At 50.2% G+C, this 16,078-nt stretch overlaps 1 protein-coding gene across 2 annotated transcripts; it reads left to right on the top strand.

The window, feature by feature from the left end:
* Positions 1 to 938: 938 nt before the first annotated feature.
* NFATC2IP (nuclear factor of activated T cells 2 interacting protein) lies at positions 939 to 11,977 on the top strand. Of its 2 annotated transcripts, none has more exons than XM_055341159.1 (8): positions 939 to 989; positions 1,929 to 2,001; positions 4,692 to 4,806; positions 5,597 to 5,677; positions 5,769 to 5,955; positions 7,328 to 7,472; positions 7,601 to 7,710; positions 9,768 to 11,977. In XM_055341159.1, exons 1-8 carry the CDS (start codon positions 978 to 980, stop codon positions 9,924 to 9,926), a joined length of 882 nt encoding a protein of 293 aa, XP_055197134.1. In that variant the 5' UTR covers positions 939 to 977; the 3' UTR covers positions 9,927 to 11,977. The 2 variants fall into 2 exon arrangements, with proteins under 2 accessions (XP_055197134.1, XP_055197132.1); XM_055341157.1 differs by having other exon boundaries at positions 955 to 1,364.
* The last annotated feature ends 4,101 nt before the right edge of the window (positions 11,978 to 16,078 follow it).

Raw genomic sequence — 16,078 nt, 5'->3', positions numbered from 1 at the left:
AGAAAAAAATTCTGAAACAAAAGCAGGAAGTGGAGGGAACCACACCCCTTCTTTTCAGCAGAGGGAGAAGCAGGCTCCTTGCAGGGAGTCGGACGGGGTACTCATTCCCGGGATCCTGATCACGCCTGAGCCAAAGGCAGATGCTCAACCGCTGAGCCACTCAGGCTCCTGAGCCCATGATTCTTGATCTCACCCAAGTTGGGTGTAAAGATTACTTAAAAATAAGTTAATTAGGGTATCCTTGGGTGGCGCAGCGGTTTGGCGCCTGCCTTTGGCCCGGGGCGCGATCCTGGGGACCCCGGATCGAGTCCCACGTCAGGCTTCCGGTGCATGGAGCCTGCTTCTCCCTCTGCCTGTGTCTCTGCCCCCCCCCTCTGTGACTATCATAAATAAATAAAAATAAAAAAAAATAAGTTAATTAGGGCAGCCCGGGTGGCTCAGCGGTTTAGCGCTGCCTTCCGTCCAGGGCGTGATCCTGGAGACCCTGGATCGAGTCCCACGTCGGGCTCCCTGCATGGAGCCTGCTTCTCCCTTTGCCTGTGTGTGTGCTCATAAATAAATAAAATCTAAAAAAAAAAAAGTTAATTAATAAATAAAATAAAAGCAATTCCGAAGCCGTCCAGGTACTCGGAGGGCTTACGGACTACAATTCCCAGGATGCCCCGCTCCCCCACCCACCGCGAGCGCCGATGCCTCGGGTGGGCTGGTCCGGAAGGAGGCAGTCGGCCAATGGGTGAGCTGGTACGAATCGAAACCTAGACCCATTGCGCCGAAACTGGTTGGAATCTTTGGCGCCTCGGTTTCAGTGGCGGATGCTTGATGGGCGGGTGCAGAGGCCAATGAACAGGCGGGAGGAGGTGCCGGGCGGGGCGAGGTGTTGACTGGCGGACGGGTCACCCAATGACAGGCGGCAGCCGCTCGGAGGGGGTCGGGCGAGGCGTCTAGAGGCGGGGGACCATGGTCGGCGGGCGTTTGCTATGGCGGAACCGGTGAGGAAGCGCGGCCGCCCGCCTCGGGGAGGCGGTGTCAGCCGAGGGGCTCGCGGAGCCCGGGGCGGCCGGGGTCGGCGTCCTCGCGTCCCTCGGTCTCCAGCCCGGCGTTCCCCGGACTCGCTGTTTGTGGATCTGGTCAGCGACAGCGATGAGGATATCCTGGAGGTCGCAATGGCGCGCGGCGCCGCGGACTCGGTCAAGGCCCCTCTCCCGGAGCCCCCGGTACCGGCCGCCGCCCGGGGCGACAGCGACAGTGACAGCGAAGGGGCGGACGCGCGGCCGGCCGGAGCCCCGCGGGCCACGGTCAGGCGGCGGCGGCGGCTGCTGCTGGATCCGGGGGAGACACCGGCTGTGCCCGTGTACTCCGGGAAGGTGCTGCCCGGCGCCCGGGAGGGCTGGTTGGGGGACCGCCGAGGTTAGGCTTCTGGGGTTGGTCGTGGGGGACCAAATGGCACCAGGAGTTGGGAGAGAGATGCAGGGCTTCTGGAGGCTGGAGAGGTTTGGAGTGTGTTCCGAGTCGGGATGCCGGGCAGCTGGAGTGTCGGGAGGAGGGAGGAGCGAAGGGACCGGGATGCCTGATGCTTCAGAGAGGGGGCTAGCGGGACCTGGGACTGTTGGGTTTTGAGGTTGGGGCCAGGAAGCTGGGTCATGGGAGTTCAGAGATGACTTGGGAACTCCGAGTGCGCTGGGGAGCTGGGATTTCCCAGGATTCCAAGATAGCAAGCTACTTAGTAAGAGAATAAAAGAAGAATTAAACTTGCATCCTCAGAATGCCTTAAAGAGGGTGTAGTATTGAGGGTTGGGGATCTCGGGGAAGCTGGGCTCCTAACTCCCCAGAGAGAACTTGGACTTGGGAGCTGGAGGAAGACAAGAGTCATCCTGCTTTCCCTTTCAGTGGAGGGAGGACTTGGGACTGATTCACTTCTGTCTTTACAGGTGAAAAGCAGCCTTCATCTCATCCCAGATCACCTGTCTCTCCTGAAACTCTGTCCCCCAGAGGCTGAGGAAGGTAGGGGCGGGCTTCCAGGGAGAGGTGCCCAGTGCTGGCCTCTCTGAGGAAGCTTCTTGGAGTTTACATCCCTGTAGTCCATTTTTCCCTGAGGCTCATGGGAAGGGCATGGGAGAGGTGACTCCTGCATCCTAGGCAGAAAAAAGCTCCAGTCCTGAATTGAGATGGAGTGTTAACCAGGAGGCATTGGAAGTGCTGCCAAACCACCCTTCCTCCTACCTGATAGGCACAAGAGTGTGCTAATCTACAGATGTCTAACCATCCCCAGAGATTCGGATTCTGTAGTCCTGGGGGCCTAGGAGGAGGAGCTGTTGAGAATCTGCAACATCTTGATACATCTGCAACGACTTCCTTGGGAACATTCTGGAGACAGCAGCACAGTGTTCTTTGAATCTTATCAGGGCTGCCAGCCTTGGTCCTCCCCCAAGGAGGTTTTGCAAACCACCCAAAGGCAGTGAGTGGGATTCAAGTTTAATAAGGCAAGGATCCAGGGGCAGCCTGGGTGGCCCAGTGGTTTAGCGCCGCCTTCAGCCCAGGGTGTGATCCTGGACCCCCTGGATCAAGTCCCGCGTCAGGCTTCCTGCTTGGAGCCTGCTTCTCCCTCTGCCTGTGTCTCTGACTCTCTCTCTCTCTCTTTCTCTCTCTCTATCTATCTCTCTCTCTCCCTCCCTCCCCCTCCCTCTCTGTCTCTCATGAATGAATAAACAAAATCTTTTTTTTTTTAATTTTTATTTATTTATGATAGTCACACACACAGAGAGAGAGAGAGGCAGAGACACAGGCAGAGGGAGAAGCAGGCTCCATGCACCGGGAGCCTGATGTGGGATTCGATCCCGGGTCTCCAGGATCGCGCCCTGGGCCAAAGGCAGGCGCTAAACCGCTGCGCCACCCAGGGATCCCAAATAAACAAAATCTTAAAAAAAAAATAAAAAAAAAAAAAAAAAAGGCAGTGATCCAGTGGGCAAATGCAGACCTTGGACAGAAATTTCTATACCATAAGCAGGTATGGTAGGGTGAGCAAGAGCTGATTTAGGAACCAGCTGGACTGGGTTTGAATCTCAGCTCTCTACCTGTTAGTAGTTGTGTGACCTTGTGCAGGTTCATCTCTTAATGCTTCAATTTTGCCATCGGGAAAATAGGGATAACAGTGGACCTATGTTGAAGGATTTTGGTGAGAATTAATTAAAGAGAATATATAGAGAGCTCTCTCTTGGGCTACATACAGGGTTTAGGACAGTACCTGGACCATAGAAGTGCAATGGTACCTCTGCACTTGCTGCTCCAAATGTAGGCCCAGTAGTGCTGGGCATCTCCCAGGAGCTTGTCAGAAGGTCAGAATCTCGGGTCTCTAGCAGCTGCCACTTTGAAGACAGGGTTTCTCAGCCTGGGCACCACTGATATTTGGACTGAGTTGTTCTTTGTGTGGAGCTGTCCTGTGCATTGTGGGATGTTTAGCAGCATTCTGACCTCTGTGTGCCGGTATCACACACTCCAACCTTCTCTCCCCCTCACTGTGACAACAAAACTTGTCTTGAGACATTGCTCCATGTCCCATGGGAGGCAAAATTGCCTCTGGTTGAGAACTGCTGATTTAGGATTTATCGTTGCTTTGTTTTTGCAGTATTTACTTTTATGGTTAACAATAATCCTTTATTGGTGGCAAACAATAGAAAGGGGCTTCTATATTCTAGAATAAATCTCTAGTTTTGTGTTAGAAGAAATTTTAGTTACAATGAGGGATTTTAAAGAAAGATGTGAAATATTATAGAGATGTGGCAAAAAGTGATAATGATGCTCACATGGATGAAATTTGAGAAACATGGGCTCAGAGGGCCTGTCTTCATCTCTTTACTTCATTTCCCCACTGCACCATGCCACCTCCTACCCCTGACTCCCATAGTGTCTCTCTGTCCATCCAATTGAGTACAGGAAGAAAATAAGAGGAACTTTAAAAAAAAAATCCTTTGCCAACATCTGGCTTGAAGTATGTTTTATCACATACACAATAGTACGTACATGTGTAATAAGCAGTATTGTAAAAAAAAAAAAAGCAGTATTGTATTAAGTAAATGCATATTTCCTAGGTTATGTGTGTTTTTTATTCGAGGGGTGCATATGATCAAAAAGGTGGGAAGAGGGCAGCCCCGGTGGCGCAGCGGTTTAGCGCTGCCTGCAGCCCAGGGTGTGATCCTGGAGACCTGGGATCGAGTCCCACATCAGGCTCCTTGCATGGAGCCTGCTTCTCCCTCTGCCTGTGTCTCTGCCTCTCTGCCTCTCTCTCTCTCTCTCTCTCTCTCTCTCTCTCTCTCTCTCTCTGTTTCTCATGAATAAATAAATAAATAAATCTTTAAAAAAAAAAGGTGGGAAGAGATTAACTTAATCATAACTCAGTTGGACTGGGCCACTTTCTGATCGTCCACACTGGCCACGTCAACTTGTGCCTTAGCATGAGGCTCAGGCACTCCAATTGTGTCAGACCCCATCTCATTCTTTTCTCTGCACCTAGGTATTTCCCTATGACTCCTGCCCCATGAGCACTTCCCCAGTGTTATTGCATGGTTGTGTGTGCGTCTTGGGGTTCCTCAGTCTCCTCCTTTCTTGGGACCTGGTAAAACCCTTACATGCTTCTGCTTGGCCTTTTGCTGCCCTCCCCTAGCTGACTCCTTCCACTCTTCCTTCTCTGTCCCCAGAGGCGGATATGGCAGATTCTAGTCCCCACCCTGAGGATGCCTCGTTTCCAGATTCTCCCTTGAAGAAGAAGCTGAGGAGTAAGAGTTCAGAAAAGAAGTCGAAGGAGGTGTTTCTGTGAGTGAAGCCAAGTCACTGGGGCCCCAGGAGCAGAAAGGGAGCCGGAGGGGTGGGCTAAGGTGGGCATGATCCTAGGGTGGCTCCTGAAACGGTAAGGAGAAGAGATGGAGGGCCTCGAGGGAATCTCCAGGCTCAGGTGAGGAATGAAATGCTTCAGGACCACCCCCGGGAGTGGGATGTTTTATCTCTATGTGTATCCAGCTAGCTGTCCCTTTATCTCGGGGGTTTGCCTCCCTTTTCTGGAAAATGGGGATAATGACGGCACCTAGATTAAGAGTTAGGGCTCCCCTGGGTGGCTCAGTGGTTGAACATCTGCCTTCGGCTCAGGTTGTGATCGGTCCTGGGATCAAGTCCTGCATCATGCTCCCCATAGGGAGCCTACTTCTCCCTGTGTCTGTGTCTCTGTCTCTGTGTGTCTCTCATGAATAAGTAAATATAATCTTCAAAAAAAAAAAATTAAGGGTTAACACTTGGCCTATGGTAAGCACTTGGTGTCCATTGGATGTTACCAGATATTCACCTGGAAAGTGACTTACCTTGAAAGTTAGGCATTTTCCTCGTTCATATTTGGGTCATGTCAATGTAACAGCGGTGACTTAGGTTTTCTCTGACCTTACCTCCCCCTGTCCACAATATGATCTCACTGGAATGTGCTCCCTCTTGATTATCCGGCATACCCCTCTGGGCCCCCAGGGGTCCGTAGCTTATGAGGACAGCTGTGGGGCTGGGGTCCCCTCCTCATCCTCCCCCCGCCTTCCTCCAATCCAACCCTGTCTTCTCTTTGTAGGGTTCAGGACACCTCTCCATTGCCTTCACCTCCACCAAGGACCAAAAGCAGAAAGCATTCCAGGGCACTCCAGAAGCTGAGGTGCTGAGGGCCAGGGGCTCGCTGGGGTACGGAGGGGCAGTAGGGTGGGTACCCCAGCCTGCTTTGATGCAAAGTCCTCTCTCCACCCCAGAGAGGTGAACAAGCGCCTCCAGGATCTCCGTTCCTGCTTGAGCCCCAAGCAGCACCAGGGCCAGGATCACCAGAACCAAGAGGATGAGGTGGTCCTGGTGGAGGGTCCCATCCTTCCAGAGAGTCCCCGACTCTTCCCGCTAAAAATCCGGTGCCGGGCTGATGTGGTCAGATTCCCTGTCAGAATGGTAGGTGCCTGAAGGGCCCGTGGAAGTTGGGCCCCATGGAGCGAGTGAGGTGTCTGGGCAGAAGGGGCAGTGCCCCGCTTTGCCTCTCTTCCCAATGCTCCCTTGGGCCCCCATGCCTTGGGTTTGCTCTTCCCTTTGTCCCCGTGGTCTTTTCCTTACACTCCCTTCACCGGCAGACTTTCCACCCAACCTTCAGGGCTCCACTGACGTGCCCTGAGAAGCCTGGCTAGGTACCTGTCCCCCTTTCCTTCCCTTGGACCCTGTGCTTCCCAGCAGTGCTTGCTTTTACTACATCGGACACACACTTGCCATTCAGTCATTCTGAGCTCCTCCTGAGTGGCAACGGCTGTTCTTGTAGAGATGAGCCCGAATCTAAAACAAGAGTGATAACATTACTGCCCATTTGTTGAGCAGTAACTGTGTGTCAGGAAAGCAGCTGAGCCAGACATTGAAAACACACAGCCCATAGCTCAATCAAGTGTTTTTTTCCTTCTTTTGCCCTGTAGATGTAGAATGCTTTTATTTCTTGATTTTTTAAAAAAGATTTTATTTATGTATTTGTGAGAGAGAGAGCACATACATGTGCCTGGGGAGGGGCATAGAGAGAAGCACAGGCCCCCATGCAGGGCCTGGTCCCAGGCCCCCAGGATCATGACTGGAGCCGAAAGCAGATTCCTAACTGACTAAGCCACCCAGGTGCCCTTGTAGAATGCTTTATTTATTTATTTATTTATTTATTTATTTATTTATTTATTTATTTACTGTTTATTTATTTGTAAAGATTTTACTCATTTATTAGAGAGAGAAAGCCCGCTCATGTAAGCATGAGCAAGAAGGGGAGGCAGAGGGAGAAGCAGACTCCCTGCTGAGCCTGGACCACACGCCCCCCCCCCCCCCAACCCGAGGCAGGGCTTGAGACCCCAGGATCATGACCTGAATTGAAGGCAGACTATCCACCCAGGCACCCCCTTGTAGAACGCTTTTAACACATAGGAGCTCATTGCCAACCCTTGCAGTGAGTGATTTCATACAAAGGACCAGCTGCCTGGCTTCTCTTACACAGGAAGACATGGTTGCACTGGCCTGTGTTCCCAAATGGTGCCCACTGGCAAGAGCCAGGGACAGCTGGCCTGTTGCATGGGGCACATGAGGTCCACTTTGCTGCAGTCCCCACCACTACCCTTTTTCCTCCTGATCCACGACTGCTTCAGTACTTCCCTGAACCCCATATTGACATGACTTTATTCTATACTTCGCCAGGGCAGTCTATGGAACTCACAGCTGAGGAGCTCAGCCAGAAATGAGTCAGAGGTGGTGGGTGGGGTGGGGCGCATCCAGAGGTGGCCTCCTTTGCTTCTTGTCCCCTCCCTAGTCGGAGCCCCTACAGAGTGTGGTGAACCACATGGCCACCCATCTCGGGGTGTCCCCAAGCAGGATCCTCTTGCTCTTCGGAGAGACAGAGCTATCCCCTACTGCTACTCCCCGGACTCTAAAGCTTGGAGTGGCTGACATCATCGGTGAGAGGAAGGCAGGGAGGTGGGGCCTCGAGGAGGCTGTTGCCACAGGGAAGGGGTAAAGGGAAAGGCCCGGAGGTTGGCCCTGTTTCCAGGCCCCGCTTAGGCCTGGGTTCCGGATCCTCCCACAGACTGTGTGGTGCTAGCAAATTCACCTGAGGCTGCGGAGATGTCCCAACTGCTCCAGCTGCGGGTGCAGGGGAAGGAGAAACACCAGATGCTGGAAGTCTCGCTGTCTCCGGTGAGTGGGAGGCATGGCAGGCCCTCGCTCCCATCAGTTAACTGGAGGGTGGGGGGAGGATTCCCTTTAGGCCTGAGTGGTTTGGAGTTCCTGCCCATCCTAGAGTAGGAGAAGCACATTGCTCAACTTCCATCCCCCTTGTGCTGGGAACCTCTGCTCCAGCCTCCTGACTCCTCTTTCTGGTTAAAATGGAAAGGACCCTTGGGTGGTGACTGATGAAACCCATCAGAGTCACAGCCCCACACTTCTAAGCAATTAGTACCCTTGCTGAGGAGAATTCATAGTCAGAGGCTTGGCGAGTTTCACAGCCAATTTATATGGAAACCACGGTCATGACCCTCATTTAACAAATAGGGACGGTGAGAAGTGAGACAGTTTGCAGTATTTGTTTCCTAGGGCTACTGTAACAAAATACCACAAACTGGGTGGCTTGAAACAAATGCATTCCCTCCTGGAGGGCAGCAGGGCCATGTTCCCCCTGACACTGGGTAGAATCCTTCCTGACTCCTGCCTGGCTCCTGCGGGGTGGCTACAAGTCCATGGCCTGCAGCTGCATCACCCAGCTCGGCCTCTGTGCTCAGGTGGTGTCATCCCTGTGTGTCTTCTCGCAAGGACGCCAGTCACTGGGGCCTACCCTCATCGAGTGCGTGCCCTCCTTTTTAACCCGATCACATCTGCAAAGGCCCTATTTCACAATAAGGTCATGCTTGCACTTACCAGGACTCAGGACCACAAAGGACCCATAATACAGATTTTTTTTTTTAAAGATTTTTCTTATTTATTTATGAGAGACAGAGAGAGAGGCTGAGACATAGGCAGAGGGAGAAGCAGGCTCCTTAGAGGGAGCCCAGTGCAGGACTCGATCCTGGAACCCCGGGATCACACCCTGAGCCAAAGACGGATGCTCAACCACTGAGCCACTCAGGTGTCCCAGGACCCATAATACTTGCCTGAGGTTGTGCCTCAGTTGAGTGGGAGAGCATGGCCTTCAGCTGTCTCCTGTGAGTGGGAGGCACGGCTGATCTGGGCTGTCTGCATCATGGTGTTGGGTGCCTCCATCAGGACGTGGGAACTTGGGGCTTGCAGAACCTGCCTGACCCTAAGCCTATGTCTTGAGCCCTGGGCTCTGTGGCTCAGTCCCCCAGGGAGGAGCCTGGCTGTGCTGACTTCTCTGTCCACTTGCCTTGTGGGCTCTGACTAGTCCCCTTGTCCTCTCTGGCCTGAGTCCTCTATCCTTCCCTACAAGTTCTCAGCCCTTTCAAATTCTTTTTTTTTTTTAAATAAGGTTTTATTTGTTTTTTTCAATTTTTCAAAAAGATTTTATTTATTTTTAAAAAAAATTTTTTAATTTATTTATGATAGTCACAGAGAGAGAGAGAGAGAGAGAGAGAGAGGCAGAGACACAGGCAGAGGGAGAAGCAGGCTCCATGCACCGGGAGCCCGATGTGGGATTCGATCCCGGGTCTCCAGGATCACGCCCTGGGCCAAAGGCAGGCACTAAACCGCTGTGCCACCCAGGGATCCCTTATTTATTTATTTGAGAAAGAGAGGGGCAGGAGGGCCAGAAGGAGAGGGATGAGCAGACTCCATGCCAAGCATGGAGCCCTACACAGGGCCTGGTCCTGTGACCCTAAGATCATGACCTGAGCCAAAAACCAAGAGCTGAATTCTTAACAGACTGAGGCGCCCAGGTGCCCCTTAGGATTTTATTATTTATGTTTTTAAGGATTTTATTTATTTATTCATGAGAGAGAGAGAGAGGCAGAGACACAAGCAGAGGGAGAAGCAGGCTCTATAAAGGGAGCCCAACGTGGGACTCGATCCCAGGTCTCCAGGATCATGCCCTGGGCCCAGGGTGGCGCTAAACTGCTGAGCCACCTGGGCTGCCCTAGGGTTTTATTTTTAAGTGATCTCTACATTTGTAGTGAGGAAGCTCCCAATGTGGGACTCAAACTCAAAACCCCGAGATCAAGAGTCACATGCTCTTCTGATGGAGCCAGCGAGGCACCCTGCCTCTTTCAAATTCTTACATCCATTTTTTTCCCCTCTCTGCCCAGGATTCTCCTCTCAAGACCCTCATGTCCCGCTATGAGGAGGCCATGGGACTCTCAGGCCACAAGCTCTCTTTCTTCTTTGATGGGACAAAGCTTTCAGGCAAGGAGCTGCCTACTGATCTGGGCATGGAATCCGGGGACCTCATTGAGGTCTGGGGCTGAAACCCCACTCCCTGCTTGGAGGCCCAGTCTGGACTTGGGGAGAACAGCTGCCCCTTTTGGCCCTACACGGGCTTATCCTCAAACTGAAGCAAAATTGAGTAGTGACCTTTGACACACACACCCCCACCCCCACCACCACTGACCCTGTTATCAAGCCATTAGTTACTTGGTTAGTTGAATGAGTTTTCACCGCCCTGGGTGGTCTGTGGCTCTATCCATGTGGTAAGCTGGCTGCCTTTGCAGCCTCGCTGAGCCAAAGAGAAGGTATCCCTCACCCCTACCCTTTTCTTCCTGGTAATGTCTGTTGTGTGAGACTGCTTATACTTAGAGAGTGAGTTGAAATAAATGAAGAGTCGGTGTGGATTCCAGGCCTGGGATTTCTGCTGAGTCTGAGACCAGTAGTGGCCCTGGGGGAGGTGGGGTGGGCAGCAGATGAAGTTTGCTTGAGGCACATACATGGCTGTGGTTCCCCAGCCTGCGGAACCTGAACGAGCCAGCTCATGCACACGCTCACTTAAGCACAGGCAGACAGCGGGTTATGCTTTTGAAAGAGTGGATTCTCAGCCTTGCATGTCTTCCTCACCCCAGGACCCTTTAGAGCCAACCTTCCCAATGTGCACACACAATTTAAGGCATAATTGAACACATCCGAGCTTCTTTGTTTGGATCTCAGGATGATAGTCCACAAAAGGCTTCTCTAGTTATTTATGGCTTTTTCTTTCCTATTTCTTTGTGCTATCCCAAGCACCCATTGGAATGTGTGAGTTACACATCTTTTAATGTAAACGGATCCTTGTCAGATACACTGTTGTGTATGTGAATATACTTTTGCCACATGTGGTGTCACTGTGCTATAGATCTTGGGCTCTTTTCTCACTCAACATGTGTTGCTTATTCTCCACATGCTGAGATGCTTAGACCACTCTGTGGTATTCCCCCGCAGGCTTCAGCTGCACCTGACACATTTGCTTAGTGGCGGACACCCTGGTGCCACCACTCCTGAGCACATAAATGAGGCCATCTTTTGTGTGTCCCCTTTTGGGCTTGCGTGAAAGGTTTTCCGGTGTAGGTACTGGCACAGGACGGGATGACGGGTCAGACAGGTTAATTTCCTATGGTTGAATCAAATTTTTCTTCTGAATGGTCATGGAGCCTCCCTGTTAGGGGTCCCCATTTCTCTTCATCCTCACCAGGACTTGTTGCTGCCCTGCTTTCCAATTTTTGCCAGTCTGTTTGGGTAAAAAGCGGTGGCCTGTTTCAATGTACATTCATCTGATCAGCAGTAATTGGGGGGATTTCTTCATACACCTAGCAGCCTTTTAGGATCCCTTTTTGTACACTGCCCTGATGGTTGCAAACAGCTCTCAGGATGGCACTCGTGTTTGATGATTTAGGGGTGCGTATTCTCACTGAACAGGAATTTTTCTTTTTTTTTTTTTTTGAATTTTTCAATTTTAACGTAGGTGCATGAACTGTTTTACCATATCACTTATTGCATTTGGTTTTTTATTTAAAAGTGGTTTAGATGGTTTATGTTTTCTGCTGTTAGCTTGTCAGTTTGTCCTTTCACATTTAGGACACTAAATAGGGCTGAAGTCCAGCCAGTACAGCCCGCTATGCACATTGGCTGGCATCTGTTCTGTGTGATGAAACATTTGTCCTTGGTTGATTCTGGGCTGTACTGGCTGGTAAATATTGAATATTATTTGTAAACTATTTGAATTTAGCTTTGCATATGAGATCCAAGTTTTATTTTCACCCCAGAATGAGCCAGTCTTCTCAATGCTGTCTACTAATAAAGCCATTAACTTTCCACTGATATGTGGTACAGTCTTGGCAAAAATATGTCACCTTCTAAAACCTTGTTTTGTTGGAATGTGCCATTCCTTTGACCTTACAATGTGAGAAAAACAGAAAGAAGCCTCTGTAACATTTAAGTAATCTATGTACGGTATAACTTTTTTTTTTCCAGATATGTTATGTCCATTAAGAAGTTTGGACATATTAAAATTGTGTATTCAGTCTCAACAAAATAAATGAGAGTACACTGAGCCTGCGTCTCCTTGTGGATTTCTGTTTTTGTGGCCCTCGCAGGCCCCCTTCTACGGCCCCTGTAATTGAGACCATTCGTTGTCCCCTTGCATCCATTCTGCCTCCTTCCAGGGTCATGGAACTGCTGGTTTTTAGCAAAGCGCAGAGACTACAGAGTGAGGACACTTGCCAGCCTCTGTTGTAGCTAGCTGCCCATTCAGGCTCATGGGTGGAAGGGGGAGAGGGATGCACCTTGCAGGACCTTTTCAAAAGCAGGCAGCATGAGCCCTTCTCTTGAGTTTTCTTCCTGCTGCCGACTGGAAGTGGAGCAGTGCTGCTGACACAAGATGATCTTGGGGAAGGAAGCCACATGGGACAGGACAAGGAGAGAAGGAGACTGGGTCCTGCCAACCCTGTGCTACTGACCCTGTGCTACTGGCTTTCATGGGAAGGGGAACTTCCTGTTTAAATCACTGGCTATTTGAGCGTTTCTGTCCCTGGTAACCCAGAATGTATCCATTGCAAGCAGTATTGTAGGGACCCCAGCTGAAATTTTCCCAGGTTTATATCCAGGAATGGAGTCACTGACCATGCATTTTCCTGTCCACTCTCTCTTCAGTAGTGCCAGATTGCTGACCAAAGTGACTGGACCTCTTGATAAATCCATTAGCAAGTGCTAGAAGGTTCCAGTTTCTTCTTCCCCAGCACTTAATCTGGGGAGGAGATGGGAAAGACTACTCATTTTAAAATAATTCACATTTCTATGATGAGAGAGATAATTCATCCTTTTGATCGAAGGATCACTCATCAGGTGGCCTTTTTATTTTGTTTTTTTCTAATTTGTTTTTTTAAGATTTTATTTTTATGCAGTCTCAACACCCAACATGGGGGTCAAACTTATGACCCTGAGATCAAGAGTTGCACACTCCACTGACTGAGCCAGATGTCCCTATTTTATTTTTTAAATATTTAAAAAATTTATTTCCCCAAAGATTTTCATTTTTTTTAAAAGATTTTATTTAGGGATCCCTGGGTGGCGCAGCGGTTTGGCGCCTGCCTTTGGCCCGGGGCGCGATCCTGTGGACCCGGGATCGAATCCCACGTCGGGCTCCCGGTGCATGGAGCCTGCTTCTCCCTCTGCCTGTGTCTCTGCCTCTCTCTCTCTCTCTCCCTGTCTGTGACTATCATAAATAAATAACAAAAAAAAAAAAGATTTTATTTATTCATGAGAGACACACACGGAGAGGCAGAGACACAGGCAGAGAGAGAGAGAGAAGCAGGCTCCATGCAGGGAGTCCGACGTGGGACTCAATCCCAGGACTCCAGGACCACTCCCTGGGCTGAAGGCAGGCGCTAAACCGCTGAGCCACCCAGGTGTCCCAAGATTTTCATTTCTTAAAAAAGATTTTGTTTATTTATTTGACAGCACAAGCAGGGGGAGCAGCATGCAGAGGGAGAGGGAGAAGCAGGATCCCTGGTGAGCAGGGAGCCCAATGTGGGGTTTCGATCCTAGGATCCGGAGATCATGACCTGAACCAAAGGCAGACACTTAATCGACTGAGCCCATTCAAATATTTTATTTTTAAGTCATCTGTACACCCAATGTGGGGCTTGAACTCACAACCCCTAGATCAAGAGCCACTCAGTGAGCGATCCACTCACTGAGTCAACTAGATGCCTCATCTGGTGGTCTTTTTAAACTCCTGAAAAAAACAAGACAAAGCAAATAAAAAAACCCTCCCCTGATTAAAAACCTACAAAACTAGAACCCTTAACTCAGTGGCACATGCCAGACTTGGTACTTGTCATGATCTCATTCAGCCTTAGAGCTCTTACAAGGTAGGTGGTGGTATTATTCCCAATCTCCAGAAAAGAAATGGAAGAGTAGTGAACCTGCCCCAGGCCTCACTGCCACTGAATGCAGACCTGGCTGAAAGACGGGGTGCCTAACCTATGATAAGACCAGTGCTTCTCACACCTGAACACAAGTGAGCTGGGGAGCTTGTGACAATGCACATATGGGGTCTGTGTTATGCTGTGGGGCCCAAGATGCTGCTGCATTTCTAATGAGCTCTTAGGAGTTGTGATTGTGCCGGCTACACTTGGAGGAACAAGATGTGGTCTGCCTTTTTCCTATAGCCTCACAGTGTCCCATCTCCTGATCCTTGCCATTCCTTCAGTAAGGCACATTCCCCACCCCGCCCCCCGCCCTTGCATGGGACTGGCTGTGTCCTCTTGTGTGTGTTGCACTTTAGCCCGAGACAGGGGTCTGGCTCAGCACACTCTTCTGCCCATTGGTCTTTGTCTTCCCTACTAGACTGTAAGCTCCTTAAAAACAAATACTGTATCTTTTTTTTTTAAGATTTATTTATTTATTCATAAGAGACACAGACTGAGAGAGAGAAGCAGACAGGCAGAGGGAGAAGCAGGCTTCTCTCAGGGAGCCTGATGCGGGACTTGATCCTGGATCCTGGGATCATGACCTGAGCCGAAGGCAGGCACCCAACCACTGAGCCACCCAGGCGTCCCCAAATACTGTATCTTGTTCTGAGATCCCTAGCTCTGGGACGCCTGGGTGTCTCAGTGGTTGAGCGTCTGCCTTCAGCTCAGGCCATGATCCTAGGGTCCTGGAATCGAGTCCCACATCGGGCTCCCTGCAGGGAGTCTGGTTCTCCCTCTGCCTTTGTCTCTGTGTCTCTCATGGATAAATAAATAAAAACTTTTTTAATTCTTTTTTTTTTTTTTTTTTTTTTTTAGATTTTATTCACGAGAGACACAGAGAGAGAGAAGCACAGACACAGGGAGAAACAGGCTCCGTGCAGAGAGCCCGATGCCAGACTCGATCCTGGGTCTCCAGGATCACACCCTAGGCCGAAAGCAGCACCAAGCCCCTGAGCCAACAGCCCCTGCCCAAAGAAATAAAACCTTAAAAAAAATCCCTAATTCTGTGTCTGATACTTAGTAGTTACCTGACAAATGTTTGTTGGATGAACAAATTCTTCCTCTCAATACTACCCTCCATCTCATTGCATGAGCCAGAAACCCATTTCATTCTTGACACCTCTTAACCCCCATATCCACCCATCCTGACTCCATTCAACTTCCCCAGGTGGCTCTAAACATGGTCCCATTTCCTTTTCTCCATCCCGCCGTGGTGCAAGCCACTGCTGCCTACAGCCGTGTGTAGTGACACAGCTGCTTGACAGGTTACTTCTGCTGCCCTTCTGGCCCCCTTCAATCCAAGTACAGTGCAGTCAGAGGGATCTTCTCAAATGCAAATCGGTTTTTATTTTTATTTTCTTAAAGATTTATTTATTTGAGGACACCTGGGTGGCTCAGCGACTTAGCGCCTGCCTTCAGCCCAGGGCATGGTCCTGGAGTCCCAGGATTCTCTGTCAGATAAAAATTTTCTTTTTGTATTGTCTTTCTCTTTAGCAGCTTTTTGAGAATTAAAAACTGGTTCAGGGATCCCTGGGTGGCGCAGCGGTTTGGCGCCTGCCTTTGGCCCAGGGCGCGATCCTGGAGACCCCGGATCGAATCCCACATCAGGCTCCCGGTGCATGGAGCCTGCTTCTCCCTCTGCCTGTGTCTCTGCCTCTCTCTCTTACTCTCTCTGTGACTATCATAAATAAATAAAAATAAAAAAAAACTGGTTCAATTAAGTCTGGAAAATCTAAATTTTCTTCAGGTTCCCAAGTATTGTCAGCATCTGTAAATCCACCTCCACTTCAGGAAACACTCCATCTTCCCATTCACTACGCGTCGGTGCAGTACTTTTTCCATCACAAATTCTTTAGGCTCTACCTCTTCTACTTTTTTTACTCTTTCCATTCTGTTTCTTTCCCATCTCTTGCAATGTGTTTTTATTGGAGGCCGTTTTTAAAGGATTTTATTTATTTATCCATGAGAGACACACACAGAGAGAGAGGCAGAGACACAGGCAGAGGGAGAAGCAGGCTCCATGCAGGGAACCTGACGTGGGACTCGATCCCAGGACCCCAGGATCACGTCCTGGGCTGAAGGCAGGTGCTAAACCACTGAGCCACCCAGGTGCCCCTGGGGGCCATTTTATTTTTTTGCAGACTTGAAGAGCTATTATTCACTGCCTCCTAGCTAATCTG

This window comes from Nyctereutes procyonoides, unplaced genomic scaffold, assembly GCF_905146905.1.
Source record: "Nyctereutes procyonoides isolate TBG_1078 unplaced genomic scaffold, NYPRO_anot_genome, whole genome shotgun sequence".
NCBI lineage: Eukaryota > Metazoa > Chordata > Mammalia > Carnivora > Canidae > Nyctereutes > Nyctereutes procyonoides.
The sequence above is the reverse complement of the archived record's forward strand: the minus strand, read 5'-3'. Positions and strand labels throughout refer to the sequence as shown.

What these genes read in the sequence shown, in the direction of transcription:
- NFATC2IP (XM_055341157.1), top strand. Translation starts at nt 978, where the DNA reads ATGGCGGAACCGGTGAGGAAGCGCGGCCGCCCGCCTCGGGGAGGCGGT. An exon ending in TGCCCGTGTACTCCGGGAAG is followed by an intron (nt 1,365 to 1,928) that starts GTGCTGCCCGGC and finishes CTGTCTTTACAG; the next exon opens with GTGAAAAGCAGCCTTCATCT. An exon ending in TGGAAGTCTCGCTGTCTCCG is followed by an intron (nt 7,711 to 9,767) that starts GTGAGTGGGAGG and finishes CTCTCTGCCCAG; the next exon opens with GATTCTCCTCTCAAGACCCT.